The sequence below is a fragment of the Moschus berezovskii genome, chromosome 28 (assembly GCF_049115385.1).
Source record: "Moschus berezovskii isolate FMDL1 chromosome 28, NW_MosBer_1.0, whole genome shotgun sequence".
NCBI classification, from domain to species: Eukaryota; Metazoa; Chordata; class Mammalia; order Artiodactyla; family Moschidae; genus Moschus; species Moschus berezovskii.
In genome coordinates, this window is record NC_142487.1 from 14,669,741 (window position 1) to 14,691,160 (window position 21,420).

Consider the following 21,420-nt stretch of genomic DNA (forward strand, 5'->3'; position numbering starts at 1 on the left):
TCCAGTAGTTTTGCCTGGGAAATCCTGTGGACAGAGGAACCTGGCAGGCTATAATCCACACCATGGGGTCGCAAAAGAGTCAAGCGCGACTTGGTGACCAACAACAACGTTTCTGCCTTCAGTGAGAATTAGGTTTGGATGTGAACACAACCGAAGAAACAGAGAAACAGTGGTTTAAACCAGACAGGAATTTATTTCTCTCTCATACGGCGGTTGTGAAGCAGGCAAACTGTCCACAGCTGCCATGGGTGTGTGAACTGAAACTCAGCCTGAGCTCCTGGCCTGGGTCTCAGAGGAAGAAGAAGAAGGCGCACCGCTTTCCACTTTGCCCGACCAGAAGAGACATCCTCTCATGTACCCACGGAGTGAGGGATGTCTGCCTGCTGTCTTTCTGTGTATTTCTTACTTTTAAAAACTCCAATATAAGCTGCATTTGTCAGAGTTCTCCGGAAAAATGGAACAAATAGGATGTAGCTATATTGAAGGAGATTTTTCAATAAGAGATTGACCCACATGATCACAGAGACTGAAAAGTCCCACAGACTGCCACCTGCAAGCTGGAGGCCCAGAAAAGCCAGTGGATGTGGTTCCAGTCTAAACCCCAAGGCCTGAGGACCGGGAGAGTCAGTGGCGTGTGTCCCAACCTGAGTCCACAGGCCAGAGAACTGGGAACAGTGTCTGATGTCCCAGGGCGGGAGACAGTGTATGTCCCCGCTAAGCAGAGAGCAAATCCGCCCCTGATTTGCCCTCTTGTTCCAGTGGGGCCCTCTGTGGATTGGGGGGTGCTCACCCACATTGATGAGGGTGGTCTTTACTCAGTCTACCCATTCAAATGCTAATCTCTTCCAGAGACACCCTCACAGATACATCCAGAAGTAATATTTTGCCATTTATCTGGACATCCTTTAGCCAAATCAAGATGTCACATAAAATTAACCATCACATAAACAAAAGTAGAGAATAATATGAACCTCATGCATCCTTCATTTAATTCCAACAGTTATCAGCTCAGTGTCGATCTAGTTTCATCCGTATCCTTCTCTCTGGGTTTATCATTTAATATATCTGTAAAGCCACTGAAAATAAGGATTTGTTGTGGAAATACAACCACAATATGATTATTCTATCTAAAAACTCAACTAGTAGCATTAGTATCTCGTCAACTTGCATGTCCCCAGTTATTTTTATAGCTTATTTATTCATCACATCTCACATAAGTCTGAATGCTGCATTTGGTTGATATATTCCTTATGCCTCTACAGGGAAACCCTCCATCTCATTTTGTCCCCCTTATAATTTGTTTTTGGAAAAACATTTCTGTCCCATAAAGATTACATGATCTGGATTTTGCTAAGTACATATGTATATGGTTCAGTTGCTCAGTCATGTCTAACTCTTTGTGACCCCATGGACTGCAACACGTCAGGCTTCCCTGTCCTTCACTATCTCCCGGAGTTTGCTCAAACTCATGTCCATTGAATCAGTGATGCCATCCAACCATCTCATCCTCTGTCGTCCCCTTCTCCTCCCACCTTCAATCTTTCCCAGCATCAGGGGCTTTTCCAATGAGTCAGTTATTTGCATCAAGTGGCCAAAGTATTGGAGTTTCAGGTTCAGCATCAGTCCTTCCAATGAATATTCAGGACTGATTTCCTTTAGGATGGACTGGTTTGATCTCCTTGCTGTCCAAGGGACTCTCAAGAGTCTTCTCCAACACCACAGTTCGAAAGCGTCAATTTTTCAGCACTCAGCCTTTATGGTTGAGCTCTCACATCCATGCATGACTATTGGAAAAACCATCATTTTGACTAGATGGACCTTTGTCGGCAAAGTGATAAAGTATTCTTTTAATATGTTTCTCTGTTTCCTGTGCTTCATATCAATTGGAAATTAGACCTAGAGGTTTGATTAGGCACATGTTCCATTTTCTGGAAAGACTACTTCATGAGTGATGGTCTGTTTTTTCATCAGGGAGCAAATCATGTCCTATATGTCTTTCTCTTGCTGATTTTATCCGCTGTCAATGGTCATTGAGTCAGTGACGCTATTATCTAACCATCTCATCCTCTGCTGCTCCCTTCTCCTTTGGCCTTCAATCCTTCCCAGCATCACTGACTCAGTGGACATGAATTCGAGCAAACTCCGGGAGACAGAGGAGCCTGGTGTGCTACAGTCCATGGGATCACAAAGAGTTGAACACAACAGGGTGACTGAACAACGATGATCATTGTTGTGCTTAGGAATATTGTTTCATGAAGATGGTATTCTCATTATATCACTTCTTTTTCATTTATTAGTCAATTCTTCTATAAAGAGAAACTTCCCTTCATCCTGAAATGGAGTTCATTATCCTGAAATGGAGTTCATAGAAGGAAAGGAAGGCTAGATGCTTGATTCTATTTATCAGCTATTTTATTTTTAAAATGGCTTCTTAGCATCTTCCAAATCAGCTCTTTTCTAAGAAAGCCATCCCACACCATCCCTGCTTCCACCTCTTTCCCTAGGACAGGCAGAGTCATAGGACCCCACCGCCCTGCCAGGGTACCTGGCATCTTCAGCATTTAACCTGGGCAGCCAGGTACTCAAGACGATTTCCCGAGCACAATGGAGAAGTGGTTCGTGGCCCCTGGGTACCTGCTGTGTTTCCTGTTGGCCCCACCCCTTTGGGGGCTGTACAGGAGTGACCGGTTCGGTCCCCACGGCTCCCATCCTCGCCACGCCCGGCGTCCCATTCAGTTCTGAGCTGCCGCCTGTGCGTCACTCAGCTCAAGCTGCCGCGGCTACTGCTGCTCCTTTCCCTCTCCTTCCGCTTCCTCTTCTTCCCTCCCTTTCCTCCTCCTTCCTCTTCCCTTCTCTTTCCCTTCCCTTCCCTTCCCCACCTCCAGCTCCTTCTGCATTTACTTCTGGGCCTTTGTTCATGTTTTGCCTCCTTGAGTCGATGCCTCCCCCTACTTTCTCATCTGCGGGAAAAGGACCCAGCCTTTAGGGTCCTCTCCTACCCTTGCTCTATCCCGAAGGAGTCCTTGAGGACTCAAGTCCACCCTGACCTCCATCTGACTCACCATCATGTTTGGTTAAGCCCCTCTTGGATCCTTTTCTTTTCTTGTGTTTGTGCCCAGACCCCCCAGTGACGGTCAGTGCCGGGGGGCCCATGCTTCCGCCCCCAGCAGGCTGCATCTGGACCTCCTGTCTTGTTCAGCACAGGAGCTGTTGTGACACCAATCACGGGGGTGCATTGGTTGAGGCTCTGCTGTTTTGCACCGATCTTGAAAGCGATGTCCGCCCGATACCAACACAGAAGAGCAGGAATTTGCTCATCGGGCTTGGAAAATGCTTGAGGTCTACATGACCGATGAGGTGGATTTGTTTTCATTTGTGGACTAAAGGGCAGTGGTAGTCATAACCCAGGTCTGATATTGGGCTCCAAAGGAGTAGTTCTTGAAACAGTTGCTTCTGGGTCCCAGAAACACGACGCTCTATAGAATCCTTTCTGCAGGTGGCCAGAGTGGAAACAAAAGAGAGTGAGGAGTCAGAGTGTGGGTCAAGGTTCCAAGTGACAGTGCTGTTCCTACTTTACAGAGCCATGTTTCTCCATTTAGGATCAGGAATTTATGGATGGACCTTCACCTTGCATTTTCAGTATCTCCTCCTGAGTCTTACATGCTAAGCTACAAACATGCTCCAGATATCGATTTGGGCAGTGGGCAAGAAGATTATACAAAGAAAAAACTGGGATGAATGAACTTCTGTGGGAAGGGGAGGAAAACAGTCCTCACCAGCATAATGGGAAGAAAATGGGAGGTAGAACAATACTAGGCTGTATGCTGGGGAAAATGGATCCAGCTGTAACCCAGCCTTGAATGGTTCTGATCTTGTTCATGAGCCCATTTCTGAGCCTCAGTTTCCTCATCGGCAAAACAGGGAGGTGGGCAAGACAATAATCAGGTTTCATTCTTGGAGAGAAACTTGAGACCAAGTTTCATCCTATGCTTCTAGAATTCTCTGTATTATTTACAGACTCCGTAACTATCTTCTCATTTGATCCTCACAGTAAACCTTTAATGTGGGTTATTATTACGCGTATCAGACAGATGGGCTAATACACTGAGCACTGAGGCTGAGGGATGGTAGGTTTTATTACAGATGAAGCTTGTTCTCCTGACCCACAGTCCTTCTTAGCAGGAGGTGCAGGCCGGTGTGGGAATGTTGCTATATCGATGAATGTGGGCATCTGCCAGTTATGTTTCTCTGAAGCATATGAAGGCAGGAAGGGTATGGTTAGTAGATGGATTTCCCTAGCTATAGTTCTGGTCTGTTCCTTGATGATTGCTTTTGTCTAATGGCTGTTTCACGTTATGGTGTAATGTCCCCTAAATCCAGTAACTGGGCAGTCATGAATAACAACAGGAGGACAGGAGGTAGCGGACAAGGAGAGATGGACAAGGAAAGGGGAAGGAACGAAGGGCTGCAGAGCCAGGCGCTGTTCTATGTCCTCAAGTATTACCGTGCTTGGTCCTCACCTTAGTCCTTTGGGGAAGGTTGCTATAATCATGCTCATTTTACAGCTCCTGAAACCAAGGCCCAGACAAGTTAAAATAACGTGTCCAAGCTAGTAAGTGGCAGAGCCAGGATGTGAAGCCAGGCAATCTGACTTTGAAGTGTGTATCCAAATTGCTCTGCTGACAAGGTCAGGCTGGGCAGTCATAGCCTTTGTGAGCTGCTGTAGTATAAAATAAGATAAAGAATGCTCACCCAAAGCTAGCCAGGTTGCAAAGGAACTGGCATACGATAAAGTATCAGCCTGCAATGCAGGATCTTCAGGAGACGCAGGTTCAGTCCCTGGGTCGGGAAGATCCCCTGGAGGAGGGCATGGCAATCCGCTCCAGCATTCTTGCCTGGAGAATCCCATGGACAGAGGAACCTGGTGGGCTACAGTCCATGGGGTCGCGAAGAATCAGACATGACTGAAGACTTAGCACACACGCATGCATTTTGCTGGTAGCATTGGCAATGAGCTTAATCTTTTTATAAAGCTTTTAAAATGTATGGCAGGCAACATAAAGTTTTCTATATTTACTTAAGAATGCCAGCCAATCCTCAAAGTTTATTCGAAGTTACAGCTCAACAAAAGCTACCAGCTACAGGAATGTAAAAGTTCCTTGTATGATTTGCAGTAATGAAAAACTGAGAGCAAATTAAGTGCCCAAGAATAGAGGATGATTAAGTAATTTCACAGTGCATTCACTTGTTGGAATACAATGAAAACATCTAAAATGAAAATTAGAAAGATAATTATGGGAAAATGTTTCTGATAAAACTTTAAGTTTATTATTATTATTTTAAACATTTATTTATCTACTTCTTTATTGCTCTGCTGGGTGTTTGCTGCTGTGTACAGGCTTACTCTAGTTATGATGAGTGGAGGCTACCCTCACATCCAAGTTCTAACCAGGCCTGACCCTGCTTAGCTTCCAAGATCAGATGCAATCAGGCGTGTTCAGGGTGGTATGGCTGTAGATTGGGGCTACTCTCATTGCATTGCCAACGCTTCTCCTGGCGGTGGCTTCTGTTGTTGCAGAGCACAAGCTCTAGGGCACTCGGGCTTCAGTAGTTAGGGCGCATGGGCTTAATTGCCCCTTGGAATGTGGGGTCTTAGTTCCCAGATCAGGGATTGAACCCGTGTCTCCTGCACTGAGTAGATTTTTAACCACTGGACCACCACTGAAGTCCCTATTACTATTTTTCTTATTTATTTATTTCCTTAAATACTTGGCTGTCCTGGGTCTTCATTGAGGTGCTCTGGCTCTTCGTTGCAGTGGGCAGACTTCTCTGCAGCACAGAAGCTTAAAAAGTTTTGGCGTGTGGGCTTACCTGCCCCCAAGCATGTGGGACTTTAGTTCCCTGACCAGGGACTGAACCCACATCCCCTGCATCGGAAGGCTGATTCTTAACCTCTGAACCACCAGGGAAGTCTCTAAAATGTTGAGTTTAAAAAGCAAGGTAAAAATATGTAGATTCTGATAACAAAACTTACATAATTATACTGGCAAACCCTGAAACAGAAAAGGAAAAAATTTTAGTAGTTAGGTGTTCTTAGGTTCTTTTCATTTAAAATTTTATTAGTGGTGGCATTATGTTTATTCGATCGGTAATGAACAAAGCGAAGAGCTGGGGGCAGGGGTGGGTTGAAATGATTGTCAAGAGTGGGGCTCTTCTGCCCGCCTTCACCCCCGAGTTCTCTGAGGGCAGTGGAGGTGTTCAGGGTGGGAAGAGGTCTGGGGAATATGCGTGCGCTGGGATCATGCCCAGCTGTGGCCGCCGGGAATACGGTGGGTGTCTTGGCAGAGCCCGCCTGCGGTGTTCCCTTCGCTGTGTTCTTCGCCTGACCTCACTTCTCCCATTCTTTCTTCAAGTCACACTGAGAAGTCACTTTTCTGGAGTCAACCCCGTCTGCTCTCCCCACCTCCCCACCCACTCTGCTAGGCGGTCCTCTTAGGTGTCCCCTTCCCCAGCACCCTGTGCTGACCCCCATCTCTTCCATTTCTGAAGCCCCTCTCGGCAGCAAGGGTTGGGGCCTCCATAGGATTTGGATCACCTCCTTAGGCCCTGACACAACACAAAGTGTATTCAGTAAATAGGCTTCCTTTTCCTTATCTCAAAAATGAAAGCAGGTTTGGTTGAGTAGATTTTTTTTCTCCCTGTTCCACCTACTGCAATTTTCCCATCTAATTTTCCCAGACATGAAATAAAGGAGCCACTGAAGACAAGTTGAGATGGAGGAAATGTCCTCTGCCTTGTGGATGCCAAGCTGACTCTGGTCTTGACTTGGACTTTGGACTGTGAACCTGGTCTGAGGGCCCTGCTGGGAGTTGCCATAGCGGGTGGGCTGAGTGTAGGAACCGGGTCTTAGCAGTCCACCTGACAACTGGGCTGCTGGGTGAAGGCTCTGTGCTTCTGTCTTGCTTGTACCTGAGCAAGCACAGGATGACTCTAAGGAGCCTCCTAACCCTGATATCGCGTCCATGCCTGTCAGCAGTGGAAGTGGGCGTGTCTGTGCACAAGGCTGGTTGCACCTCTGTCAGAGTGCAGAGAATGGTGGGCGAATGGTTTTCTGGGGTGAGCATGTCTCGGTGTGGAACGTGTGCACACTCCTCAGTCTAGGAACAGGGTTTTCTATTCTGCAAATACATATTGTAAGCTTTGTGCTCTGCAGAAGCAACAAAGCGGCGCGACAGGCAGAGAGCCTGGAAGTGTGCATATCTGCATTGTGTGTCCTCTCTGTGTGTCTTTGGGAATGCGTTCTTGGCACGTGTTCGGTTAACAAGGCTTTCGGTGTGTGCCTGCCCGTGTGACAGTGCCTGGGTCCCGTGTGCGGCACTTGCTCGTTTTCCAGCTCCACTTGTGCCCGCAGTCGGGCTCTGCACGTGCGCCTGCCTCCATGCACACGTCCCCGAGTGACCCGGGCACGTTGTGCAAAGACCTCTGGGTCATGTGCCCTGGAAACGCTCGAGCCTGTCTCTCCGCACGCACGAAGGCACCTTCACATGTCTGGGTGCACGTCGCTCTCGGTGTGTGCACGTTCCGTGTGCACGCCGCGCGTGTCTGGGTGCAGGGCGCTCCACGCGCGCGCGTTCCGGCCCGTGGGCGACCAGGGACCCACGCGAGGCTGCAGGAGCCCCGCGGGGCTGACCCCCTTCCCGCGCCCGGCCGCCGGCTGCGGCGATTGGCCGCCCGCTGCTTCTCCGCCGTCACCCCTCCCTCCCTGCGCCCCCGCCCCCCGCGCGCCCGCGGTCCCCGCTGTCCCCCGCGGTTTCGGCGAGGCCGCGCCGCGCTGCGCTCCGTTCCCATTGGCTGGGCGCGCCTTTGTGTGGCGGCAGCTGCGGCCCCAGCGCCTTTGAATGTCGAGAGGGGCCGGGAAGGGAGCCTTTCCATGGGCCATCTGTCTCTCCGCCAGCCGCCGCCCCGCCGCCGCCCGCGCCCCGCGCCCCGCCTCCCGCCCCGGCGGCTCCCGCAGCCCCGCCGCCGCCCGCGCCCGCGCCCCGGAGCCGCGCCACAAAGGGCCCGCGCGCAGCCGCCGCCGCCGCCGCGCGAGGAGCCAGGATGGTCCTGGTCCACGTCGGCTATCTCGTGCTTCCAGTGTTTGGCTCTGTGCGAAACAGAGGTATCGCTTTTTGCTTTCGGGGGTCCTCTTCCGAGCGTGGATCGCCGCGGGAACCGGGCGGGGGCTGGCGCCGAGGGCGGCGGGGCGGGGGAGGCGTTCAGGGCACACCCGGGAGGACGCGGGGCGAGCGGTGGCTTCTCCCCTCTCCCTTCTGGGGCGACCCCGAGTGTGGAGGTGGCCGCCCTCGTGGGAGCTTTTGCAGTGAAGTTAGGGTTTGGCGAATTCGAGTCCACTCCCTCCCCGGCCCCATTTTTTTATTCTTTGCGGCGGACGCGGTTCCCCCAGTCATAGCCCCTTCCCCCAATACCTAGCCCTGTGTGATCGAAGGACGGAGAGAGATGCCTGAGTGTGTGCGCGCGCGCCTGTGTTTGTGTGTGTTAGCCTACTTGGCTTTCTGTGATTTTTTTTTTTTGAGATGTATGTGTGTTTCATGTCATTTGTGTTCGTGTTTCTCCATTATTTAGTCACTGATACCGATGGCTGCCTAGCTGGCATCTGGCATCTGCCCTGTCCCATGCCCCAGCCCCCACCTTCTCGTGGGCACTTGCACGATTTCCCGTCCCATCTTTTCCTCCCCTTTAACCCTTTTTTGTGTATCGCCCTTCTGCTCTCCACCCCCCACCCCATGGTCTTTGTATGACAGTTGTATTTATGGGTTCAAGATGCTTGTGTGTGTGTGTGCGTGCGCGCGTGTATGTGACTGTGTGCAAGTGTGTGCGCGCCTCGGAGAGTCAGGCGTGCACTAATGTGCACCCCTGGACCCGGCCGGCCGGAGAGGGGTGCCGGCCCTTGGTTGTTGCGCTGTGTGTGCGCGGATGCGGTGGGACGCTGCCCCCAGGCCAGGCCTTTGCCCCCGGCAGGCGTTGACAAAGCAGCAGGCCGGCGCCGGCTTTGTTTTTAACTGTGATATATGGGGTGTGTTTGCACGGTCCCCTTCCCCACATCCCCTTTCCCTTACATTCTGCTAACAACAATAGCTTGATTTTCCCCCTTTTCTCCCTGCTTCACATTTATTCCATTTTCTTTTAATAAAAAACTCCTACCTCCCAAAGCAAACCCGACATGCATTTAGATTCTTTTTTTTTTTCTTTTTGCATTCTGCCTCTGGACTCACATTGCTCTTCTTGGAAATGTTTCTGCTGTCCTCTCCCACTCCACGTCTGCTTCAATCCCTCCTGGCTGAAGCCCTCCCCCGACCCCCCCTCCCTCACGCACGGAATGATGTCTTCCCTTTGCGACCAGGGCTGCTCCCCCAAGTCAGAGTGGAGGGGGGTGGGGTCGCGGGCCAGCGCTTTCGTGCGCCCCAGGGGCCCGATTGGGCCAGAGAATGAAAGCCCAGCCCTCTTTCTTCCAGCCCAGCTGTCCCCAGCCCCAGCCTCTCCCCAGAACCGAAAAGGCGAGGTTGACCCCCTTAGGCCTGTTTGAACCGCAGTTTTTTGTGTGATGATAGAACGATGACATTCTGCATTTATCAAATCTTTTTTTTTTCTTCATTGTGTAGCTCAGTGAATGGTCAACTCGCTGCTGTGTGCGCTGTGACCCTTCTGCCTCTGCATTTAGCTGTATTGTGACACCCCTCTTAACCATCTCCTGTCTCCATCTGAGGAAGGCATTGCTATTTAAGCGGCAGTATCCCCTGTCTCAGGCCAGCGGAGCAGTGGGGGGCAGGGGTGGAGGGGATGTGTGAAGAATAGGAATGGGGGGGCTGGGTGAGATCTCCCTTGAAATGCCAACCCCTCCCCCAATACACAATTATATCTCATTACTTGGCATTTCCGTTTAAAACGGGTGTGGAACATTACACTAGGCAGAAATTCAAAAATGATTAAGATGGATGTTGAGCCTGAAAGTATAATTATCCTGATTAAATCATTATCATCCTCATTAATACCACCGATCTCTAAATACCATTGCAGGATGCTGATTCCATGTTTTGAAATTCAAATTGCTCAGCTGCCTTTAAATTTTATTTTTAATACACCCCCCCTCAAAAAACAAAAAACACCTAAGAAAACAAATTCTGCCAGTCAGTCAAAGTTTACTTTCATGGCAAACACGCCCATAGGAAATTCAAGGGCTGAGGGTTAGTCGGGCTGTGAGTAAAATTTAGCACAATGTGATAAGAATTCATGACCTTCCGATAGAGGATACTAATGCTTAACCCAACAACGTCCTAAACCACAATCTTCTTGTAAAACTATTAGATAGCTTGCCAACTTAAATCTGTTCTTTTTAGTTTCCATTGTAGTAGTATAGGATGTAGGCCATTTCAGAATAGATGTAGAGAAATAACCATTTTTGTATCTCATCTTGTTTAGCCGAGTACATTGCACTGTAAATCCCTGTTAAGTGGATTCCTTTTGCCTTGGCTTGGAGGCTGTAGCACCCTATTTGCCACTTATCTGGGTGGCTTCAGCTAGCTCCCTGATAGCACCCTGGCGTAAGTGACAAGATTACATCTAGTCAGAGGCAAAAAATAATAAATATATATATATATATATGAACAATTTTGATAAAATGATAGTTGCTGCTACTCTGAAAATTTGGTACAGCAAGGTCTTTGGCTTAAGGGGGAGCCCTGGCCACGGTGTCTTAATTGTTTAATTGTACAATGTCAAGAGCATCTTTGGACATCCGCCCTGGCCCTCAGAGCTGCCCCTTTAACAGCCGGCTCCCTTCTGCTGCCTCGCTGGCCAGACCTGCTTGAAAACTGAAACAAAACAGCAGCAATAAAGAAAGAATAAGGCCCCTACTTTGAGGGCCCTTCCAAAGTAAAGTCCCAAGGGGCCTCCCTGGATTGCCATTTGGCAATCTGAAAAGAAAGAGAAGAGGAAAAAATGAAAAGAAAAAGAATCCCCAGCAAAATGGTTTTCCATTAAACAGGGATCGCGTGTTCTGCTGTGCTGAATTACTTCCTGTTCTTATTTTGTGGGTAATTTTTTCTGTATCAAATATCCTTTTGGTTGTGTATCTTTTTCACCTTTTCTTGTACTAAAACTAAAGCATGATCTGTATTTTTTTACATCCCCCAGTTGACAATGTACAGCGCTCGGTTAGAGATGTTACCCTGCTGAAACGTACTGTGCTCGTGTAGCCCGGGCCATCTGCTCATTGTACGCTGCTTTTGTTCTGTTGCCCTTCCGAAGCATGGTGGGCCCAGCCTTTTTTTTTTTTCTTTTTTTTTGTATCGTGTGCATGACGACATTGTTACACACAGAATCCACTAATACTAATATACAATCTCTCAATAAAGAACTAGTTTCCTATATTAACCTAGTGTGCTTTTTCTCTTGCTGTTTTCCCATTTATTGTCGTATCCTGCTGTTTAGATTTTCCCCCTTGCTTTTCTATCCCCACCCTCACCCACCCACCCACCACTCCCACCTCCCATTGTAAGATTTGAGTGAATGCCTTCTGGTTTTTTTTTTTTTTCTTTCCTTTTTTTTTGTGATACAGATATGGTGACTTTAATTTCATCTAGTCCATATCTTTCTACAGTAGATGTCTGGGTAATGTGGTGGGGGATGGGTCAGTTGTCCTGACATACCAAAATAGCTCTATTACATAGAAAGAACTCCTATCATTGGCCACCTATGTACCCACCCGATAGCCTCCACTTTTCATCTCAGTTTCCAAGTTTCATGGGCACCGGGTTTATGATGTTGATGAAGAGATGGGCTATAACCCTTAGGTTGAGAAAAGGGATACTGTTCTTAACTAGCAATCTTGTAGCATTTCAGACTCGCCTGAAAAACCCATTTTCAGTTGTCTTTTTTTTCTTTTTACTGTTTCATTGATTTACTGTCCTTCTAAGTCATGCTGGGGGTGACATGTTACATGCAATTGAAGTCTTGATCTGGAATTTGAAAGTATCCTCTCCCAGGTGCATATTTAAATTGTTGGGACCTGCCATGTAAGTTTTGCCTGAAGATCCTGCATAAGGAAGATGTTTGAAACAGAAACCAACTCAGACCACTCCCACATTCATCCCAGGGCCAGCAGCCTGACCTGTTACTGCAGGAATAAGAGGGTCTGTGCCCTCTGCAGGCTGTGAGCCAGTGAATGCTGATTACAGCCCAGTTTCCTGACAGCTGCCTCATCTGTGGCTGGCCCAAGTGCCTCTCTTGAGAAAGAAAGCCAGATCTCTGTCACTGTCCAATTGTGGGGGGCGGGGATCAGGAGGGAAGTCCGAATATACCCCCAAACTGAACTGGAAGAAGAGCCCTTAAAATATATCTTTGTTCCATAGTTATATTTGAGGAGCCAGTGGAGAGGTTTTTTTTTTTTTTTTCCCCAGAGTGGAACCCAAATTCAAACATTTGTCAATTACACCTATTCAATTTCAGCTCAGAATAAGCCTTGCTAAATGAGGCGTTTTAGTCACTGAGGAAATTAGTTGATTAAAGAAATTCACGGTTCCTTCAAAGGGTCATCATTTTGAAGCTGCTTTTCCTTGGGCCAAGGTGCCTCCTGCTCGCCTCTGTGGGCTGTCTCCTAGCTCGCCTCTGCCCCCTGCCAGCCTTCCCTCCCAGGCGGGCGCACCCCTGCCTGACCACAGCGCTTCCTCGCCTCCTTTGTGGCTTGATGCGGCTCTCCTCTCCCCCATGGCTGCCCTTTCTGCTCTGGCCCTTTGTTCTCATGCTCTCCCCAGCCTGGGTGGGAAAGCTGAGCTGATTTACTGTGACACACGGACACACATGCAAGTTCCCAGCAGAGGCTCGTGCTGCAGTTTGTGTGAGACGAGACAGGCAGGTCTTGGGGATTTTGTTTCTCTCCCTCCTTCTCCCTCTCCTCCACCTCCTCCTTTTATTTTGGTTTTCATGAAACTCAATTTTGTTCCCAGTTTGAGAAAGCAAAATAAACCATCCTCCAACCAACCTCAACAAGAAGGAAAACGATTCCAACTCAGGTGATCACCCTAGAGAGCAGTGGCTATTAACCAACTCTCAGATTTGATTTCTTTAAATGAATATTATGTATTATATTGGAATTATCTGATCTTGAGAATGGTTTAGTAACCTAGTAATAACATAGAAAGTTAGGAGGTTACTGGGAAGTCATGTTTTAGCAATTTATCAAATGCATACCATATTTTTGTCTAGACTGTCAGAATAAACTTACTCATCTGAAGGAGCCTTTTTCTCTAACTGGATAGTCCAGTCATTACAAAGCCATTGTACTTTGTATCTACTCTCTCAGCCAACAGACACATACCTGTTTTAATCAATTTTAACTCTTAAGATTTTGGAAAAGCCATCTACTCTGTAGATCCTGTGCTGGACTTTGTAATAAGATGGAACATGGTTCTTATTTACTTTTCCTTTTGAATAAGAGAACTTCTGTCCTGAAACCAGCATTGGATAAGGCCCACCTAATTGAGTGAGTGAAGTTGCTCAGTCGTGTCCGACCCTTTGCGACCCCATGGACTCTAGTCCACCAGGCCCTTCCATCCATGGAATTTTCTAGGCAAGAGTACTGGAGTGGGTTGCCATTACTTAAATAATAGTTTTTCATAAATCGGCAGATACGATTAATCACTCAAGGCTAGGGAAAAAGACCAAGAGTCTCCATGCCCCAGTTTGCAGATAACAGACACTGGGCCACCTCTCACCTCTTTTGCTTGCTTACCTCCTGCCCTACCAGCCATGTCCTTCCCGCCTTTAAATACACAGCCTGCAGTGTCCATTGGAAAACTTAATGCTTCTGAGCCAGGGAAGCAACAGCTCCATGCTGGATCCAAGTGCCGTGGGAAACTCCTGGCCAGGAGACACAGGCCCTTGACTCCAGCTCAGGGCATAACTTTAGGTGTCTCAGCCCTTCCTGACCACAGTTGCTCAAATGTATAAGACACTTGTACACTTGTGCCTTGGTTCCTCTATGAATCTAAATAGTTCTTTAAAAAGTCCTGGCTTAATATAATATGAATCTGAATTTGCTTTTATTGGGATGGTATGGTTTGGCCACAGATGAGCCAATATGTTTCTAAGAGAACTGGAGGGAAAGGCTTACCTTAGGCTCAGATTTTCTGGCTGATTTAAGAACTAAGAGCGAACATCGATAACCCCACAGCTGAACCACTTGCAATGCCTGTATTTTCATGTATCCGTTCATTAAGTCATTCATTCACTGGCTCACTTGTTTGTTCGTTTAGTTAATGAGTGTTCATTGAATTTCTACTTGGGGCCAAGTGAAGGGGGATATGAAAGCCATGTAGGACCTGGATACCTGCCCTCCTGAAGCTTATGCTGAGGCTGGGAGATGGATGCTTACGAAATTAGACACTGTCTAAAGTATTCAGTGCCTCGGCACCCAAACGGATGGCAGAATGTCCCTGATTGGTGCGATGGGAAGAGCTTGGAGCAGTCCAGGAGTTGAGTCCTATCCCAGTCTTGACCAGGAAGGGTGAACTTAGGCCACTGCTCTGAGTGTCCTCTAAACAATGACCATCATTATATCTACCTGATAGAGTGTGTGGAGACTTTTCAAAGACACCTGGCACAGAGCAGGTCCCTAGGCATGCTAGGTGGCCGCCTCCATCCTGCACAGCTGTTGGAATATACTGGCCAAGGGATCAGATAAATCAGGGAAGATGTGCTGAGGAAATGGGGTTGAGTTGTGCCTCAAGGGTTGATGTCTATACCGGAGGGAGAGGAGAAAGACTCCAGGCAGGGACAGGAATGGAGGGAGACTTCAGTCAAGGCCAGGTGGCTCTGCTGACTGGGCAAGAACAGAAAGCGCTTCCGAGGAGGGGTTGTGTGTGTGTCGGGGTGTGGGTGCGGGCCTGTCGCCTTGCATGGCTACTGGAGGCACTGGGACCATTGTCCTGTCTTTGAATGGTTCTCGGGGAGAGCATTATTCCCGGGGTTAAGCAGCATAAGTTTGGGAGAAAATGGGAGAAAAGGCTGGAAGAAATCCGTTTCTTAGGCCTTTGGAAGCTCCAGTAGAGGGATGAGCCCAGAGGGCTTAGCTGGGGAGCAGTCCACGGTGGGCATACAGGGGTGTTGGAAGCCCACACCAGTGCTTTGGAGGATGGGGAGAAGGGCTTATGGGGGGCGGGGGAGGGGTTTCCCACAAGAGGAAATGAGCAGAGCTGAGTTGATGCGGAGGGGCGGAGGGGTGGGGAGGTCTGGAGGTGCCTGGGAGAATGTGAGACCATGAAGGCAAGCAGGGATGATGGGCGGAGCAGTCAGTTTGGGGAGAGTTAGTTCAGCATGTAGATAAATAGAATTTGAGATGCTGAAGGGGGCAGAAGGGAGGGCACCGTGGCCATGTCCTGGGATTTGAGACCTCTAGTCCTGGATGGAGTCCTAGGTGATAAATGTATGGGACATTATGGGACACACCCTCAAAGAACTCTCCCTCCCTGCCTTATCCGGCCAGGCGCCCGCGTCTTTAGTCATGCAGGTCACACTCTCAGCAGCCTCTCCACCAACATTCACTCCCTCAGGGAGCTGTGCTCCGGTATCTCAGTGGGAACAACTTCTCTCAAACTTCACCTTTCTTGAGAAGAGGGGCCCAAGGCCATCAGGTGGCGAGATTATTGCCTCCACGGGTTTGCAAAAAGGTGGGGCCTACCCATGTGAGGAGGAGGGCAGAGTCACCGACAAGGAGGGTGTGGGGGGCAGCTGGGGACAAGAACGGGGCATGAGAGGCGCGGCGTGGGCTCCAGCCTCGGGCTTGGCTCTGTCTGCAGAGAGTGGGTTTTCCCTGATTCAAAGCTCTTCTCTTCTGTCAGCTCATTTCCTCCTCAACACAGTCTGGGAGGAGGTAACTGGGGACCAGAGAAGATAACTGAGACCAAGGGTGGGGAAGGTTGCCCCCTGCTAGCCTTGGGTTAGGGAATGGCTGAGCCGGAAGTGGATGTGGTGTGACTGGCCAGCCGGCTGCGGCTCCCTGCAGAGCTTCCCAGGACCTGCACACTATTAGGAACCCTCTTGAAACCAAGAAAATACTGGAAAGGAATCCCTAATTTTCCTCCACGTCTGGGGACATCAGTTTGTCCGAGTTGGGAGAGGCCTCAGTCTAGCTCGTGGCCAGCCAAGCTGTGAGGCAGGTCAAGCCCCCAACCTCGAGCCTCCACCTTCTGGAAGGGGAGTCTGAGAGACAGGGAGGGCGCATGGTGGACCAGAAAGACCCCAGGGTAGGGGACGAGCAGGGGTTGGAACTGGGTGGTGAGTCCGTTAGCCTGCAGACTCAAGCTCGGAGGAGCCCTCACCAGCTTAACCGGGGGACCCCTGTGCTCAGGTTGCCACCAAGATAACGAGCTGTCCCCCTTCGAGGACTCTGGCTCCCAAGTCATGAGCACCTCTCCTAGGCTTTCTTAGGTCATCATGATGCCTGCGATCTATGTTATATCGTCAAGTAATACACTCACATTTTAACACATTCACATTTTGCAAAGTTTAGAAAATAGACCAAAGGTGAAAAATCTCTTAGGAGTCCACCTGTCTGTGATCACTTTAGTGAAAGGCCTTCCACCAGTTTGTTCATACTCATATGCATATTTTTTGTAGAGCTGTAAACACAGTAATATACACTTTAGCATTCTCCAATTTTTCAGATTTAACCTATTGAAAGCCTTTTCATGTCTTGCTGTTTTCACAAGCATCACTTTGACTGGCTTCACCAAATTCCACTCGAATGGTGGCTCTGTGTTCAGACTCGTGGTTTGTGAAGCACCCAACGGCTCTGGGTCGCAGGCCACTCCTGCTGGTGTGGTCTGTGGCCTCCCTTAGGCTGTTGTTTGGCCACGAGGAGGGTGGGGGATGGTGGACTGACAGCTCCCAGGACTCTCTGCTCACCATCAGTCCGGGCCCAAAGGGGCAGGAAGGGAGGGCAGGAAAGGGGGCATGGGGAAGGGAGCTTCGGATAAATTCCTCTGAGATCTGGCTTCTGGTCTCTGTTCTGCCACCAAAGTCCACTGTGATCTTGAGCCAGTCAGCTTCCTCCAGTGGGTCTCAATTTACCCATCTGTCAAATGGGGCCGATGGGTCTACCTTACAGGACCTGTCACAGGAAGTGTGACTTACCGAAGTGAAGTTTGAGAAGCCAGCCAGAGGCAACAGTTAACAGTGATGGCCCATTATTCAGGCTGGTGGGCGCAGCCCTGCTTCAAGGCTGCTCTGCCCGTAACCACGGTGTGACATGGCTGGCGAGCCTGACTGCTCTGGGTCTGCACTTCTAACTTGCCCGAGGAGATAATTGGCCTAATTGCCCCTTCCTGCTGTAAAAAACTGGTGATTTCCTCTGGATGAGAGTCACTTACACTTCACCATTGTCTTTTGACCCATTTGCTGGGCAGCAGCCATGCCTCGGGGCTCCGCCCTTCCCTGGCCGCAGCAGTGACTCCGCAGGCAGTGAGCACAGGCCCCGCTGGGGGTCCGGAGCCTCGAGTCCCTCCTGCCTCCTGGGGCTGCCGCCGCTCCCGTTTGGCAACTCAGCCAGAGCTTCCCTGGGGCCTCCTTTCCTGAGGCGTGCCACTGCAGGGGAGCAGGGGTCAGCCACCCCGGAGGTAGGGGCTGGCCTCCCGAGCGGAGGAGAGGAAGAGGCACTGCTGACTCAGCACCGGCCTGCTGGGTGGAGGCGCTCTCTGAGGCCGGGAGGAAGTGAGAATTCAGCCGACACCTGTCTGGAGGAAGGGCGAGGAAGCTTTGGAACAGCTGCTGCTGTTTCTCTGGGGGCTGCTGAGTGGGAGGCAAGGGGGCGGAGGCCCTCCCAGGGCTTCGCCTGTCCCCTCCCCCCGCAGCCCGCTTGCTGGGCTGCAGCTCGCCTCCCCCAGCGGCCAGTGCCTCCAGGGCACCCCCTCCCCATAGCCCGTGGGCCCCTCTGTGGCGCCTGTTCCCAAGACCACCCCCTCCTAGAACAATTAGTTCTGCTCCCAAACTCTGTGTGCTGATGGGGTGAACGTGTCCCCTGGCCCAGGGCTCCTGACACCTGCCTTCCTTAAGCCAAAGGGTGGCTCTTCCAGTGGGGCCCTCCGTCTCCTTGCTGTTCTCTGGAGTGGGAGCTGGCCTGGGCGGGCCTCTTCTTCCACCAGCCTGGCCCTGCCGAGCTGCGTGGAGAAGTTCAACTCTGGGGCAGATGAGGCAGGGATGGGAAGACCCGGGTCCGTGGGGTGGTTCCCTCCTGCAAGGCCCCCTGAACTACCAGTCACCCCTGGCCCAGCACCAGGACCCAACTTGGTACTTGTGGTACAACTTGGCCCAGTACCCAACTTGGTACTCAGGGAGGGACCCCAGAGAGGCAGCTGGACAGAACCTTGGCCCCAGTGCAGTCAAAGGTGGCCAGAGCCCCTCCTGGACACCAGGTGGGTCGGCCCAGCCTTGATTTCACCTTTGGTGGACTCACATCCTTTGGAGCGCAAGGGGAGTCGGGCATGAAGAGAGGCCCAGTCAGCTGGTCTAGGGAAGCTGGGCCTGGGCAATCGGGGTGGCGGGCGGCTCTCATCTTCCTGTTTCTGGCTGGAAGAAATGGAGGCTCCCAGGCAGGGTTGTCGGGAAGCAGCGCGGCCACAGAGTGAGAGGCGGAGTTGGGGAGCGGGCAGGGTAGGGAGTAAGGGGCCCCCGAGAGGGAGCCTGGGCCCCCTGGAACCTGAGGAATCCAACCTTCTCCCCACCAGGAGGGATGGGGCTGAGGGAGGGGTGGGGGGAAGAGATGTCACAGGGGCAGGGGGTGGGGGTAAAGGGAGCTACAGCCATCAGCCCTCAGAGCAGGTGAGCTGGGAGGAGCCCAGAGAGGAACCTGGGATGGCTTTTCCCCAGCCAATCCCCATCCCTCCCTCAAGGGCCCTCACCAGCCCAGGCCACCCCCAGGAGAGGGGTGGAGGAAAGAGGAGCCAGAAGCGCCAGAGGGTGGGCGTGGGTGAGGTCAGAGACCTGCCTCTCTCCCCATTCCCCACGTCTCAGCAGGAAGCACCCATCTCTCGGATACCCGCTAAGTCCATCCTGGCACCTACTGCAGGTGACTTTGGACTTCTCTGAGCCCCAGTCTCCTCCTTAGAAAAAACTGGAGATAATTGTTATCAATACCATCATCGTGGGGAGGTGAGGATGAAAGAAAGTTTTGATGCGTGTAAAGTAACAAGACACGCAAACCTCTGGGAAGCGTTTAGAAGAAGATGTTCATTCTCAGTTCCTCCCTCACACATCACTATTTGGGCCTGGAACAGTCTCGGGCCCAAAAGGAGTGCACGGGGAACAGGCATGGAAGGGCATGTCTCAGCTTTCTTGGATAAGCAGTTACTGAGAATCTACGCTGGGCTGTGGGCAACTGAGGCACAGATAGGATCTGGCGTGCAGCCTGGCTGCGGAGACCCCTTGAGGACCCCTGGAGTTGGGCGGAGAATGCACAGATTAGGCTACACTGAGGGCCAGGCTGATGGTCATGCTGGCCGGAAACTGTGGAGGCCGCTGGCCAGTGTTGGTGCCTAGGATGGGAAGTCACGGGAGCCTGGCAAAGTCAGGAGGGCCTCTTGGAGGAGGCGGAACTGGAGCTGGTTCCTGGAGCAGGGTGTGATCTGCAGCTTGCTGCCTGGGAACCTCTCAGGGCAGCCTGCACCATGTCCCCTCCCATGGAGGCCCAGAGCTGATCCAAGAGGTGAATGTTCAGAGTCCGGGGGCTGTCACCTTGCCTGATTTTTCTTTTTTTGGAGCATCGGGCCCTCTCATTTCATTGTCATCCTACCCATGCCGGCCCCTGTCTTCCCTGCTATTCCCCAGCCCCAGCCATTTCCTCGGTAATCCTCTGTCCCCTCCCACCCCTCTGCCCAGCCGGACTGCCTGAGTGCTCCCACGGATCAACGTGTCGTTCCTGGGAGGGGCACGCTGAGATGGAGGCTGCCTGTGGGGAACTGAGGGCTTGTGACCTTCTCTGAAGTGGGTAACCCTCTCAAGCAGGGGTTCTGCTCCCTGCAGAACTGGGTACTCATTCTTCCTGCCAGGCTGAGTGACAGGTGAGATGGTGGATGGAATACATCCACCGTGACGCCTGGCACAGAACGTGGGGCTATACTTATTGTTATACATGGCTACCTGCTAGGTTGTTGCCATGTACAGGATCCCCTGACTGCTTCTAGGAGGCGCTTTGAATTTGGAAAAGGAAACAAAGGGTAGGGCAACAAAAAAAAACAACCTTCCCTGAGTCTCAGTGTTCTCATCTGTAAAATGGGAACAATTCTAGTAACCCTTGCAACTGGTTATAACAAAGCTCAGATCTGATCATGGATTTGTTAAGCTGATCTAACAGATGTGTGTCTGAGGTAGACCAGCCACTCTGCCAGGCACTGGAGATATGGGGAAAATAACAATAACACGAGCATCACCAAATGCTCACGTAGCGCTTGCTCTGTGCCGGGTGTTCTCCCAAGCACTTTAACTGCCCTAAAGACAGGTAGTCCCATGGGAAACAGACATGTGGACAAACAAGAAAGTATGGTTTGACGTATGGGCTGAGTGCTCTTTCAGGGGGAGCTCGGGCTGGGCAGAGTCTTAGAGGATGCATGGGGTTGGATTGGAGCAGAGGTGGGGGCACAGTGTTGCAGGCAGAGGGGTGGACTGGGGAGCAGCGGACTGCAGAGGGGATGGGAGAAGAGGCAAATGTCCTCTGGGGCAGCTGAGCCCTGTCACACCTAATCGTTGTCACAGCAGTGTTGCCTGTTGATCAGCATTGCCAGCGGCTGACTGGCCTTTGTCAGGAACGAAGGGCACACTGCCCATGCGCAGCTCCGGTGTGTCCGGGATGAGCTAAGGGCTGTGCTGAGGCCCCAGTCTGCTCAGGACCTCCTCCCCCTTGGTATGTTCATGACCTTGCCCAGGTTCCTTGGCTTCCCTGGGTGGCTCAGCAGTAAAGAATCAGCCTGAGATGCAGGAGCCGCAGGAGACGCGAGTTCGACTCCTGGGTTGGGCAGATCCTCTGGAGGAGGGCATGGCAACCTACTCTAGTATTCTTGCCTGGAGAATCCCATGGACAGAGGAGCCTGAAGACTACAGTCTATGGCGTCACAAAGAGCTGGACACAACCGAAGCGACTCAGCACAGCATAGATACACACCAGGTTCCTTGGGGTGGGCTTTCTCCCTAGCCGCCTATGAGTCCACAGCTACGTTAGACACATTGCACACGACCCGTCTAGCACTTGACGTGCACATAGTTGTGCACGGGGATGCTCAGCCCAACAGACGCCTGTCTGTACACAGTCCTGAATCATGCACATTTGCACAGTCGCACACAGCCACACACCCGCATGACGTCAGCACGTCCACT

General features: G+C 51.0%; 1 protein-coding gene across 1 annotated transcript in view; it reads left to right on the forward strand.

Moving 5' to 3' along the window:
• Positions 1–8,100: 8,100 nt before the first annotated feature.
• The window catches only part of ARK2C (arkadia (RNF111) C-terminal like ring finger ubiquitin ligase 2C), a 106,013-nt gene continuing 92,693 nt past the window's right edge, over positions 8,101–21,420 (forward strand). The window contains exon 1 of the mRNA XM_055416818.1: positions 8,101–8,161. Within this exon, the coding sequence (XP_055272793.1) occupies positions 8,101–8,161 (61 nt within the window). The remainder of the gene's footprint in view (positions 8,162–21,420) is intronic.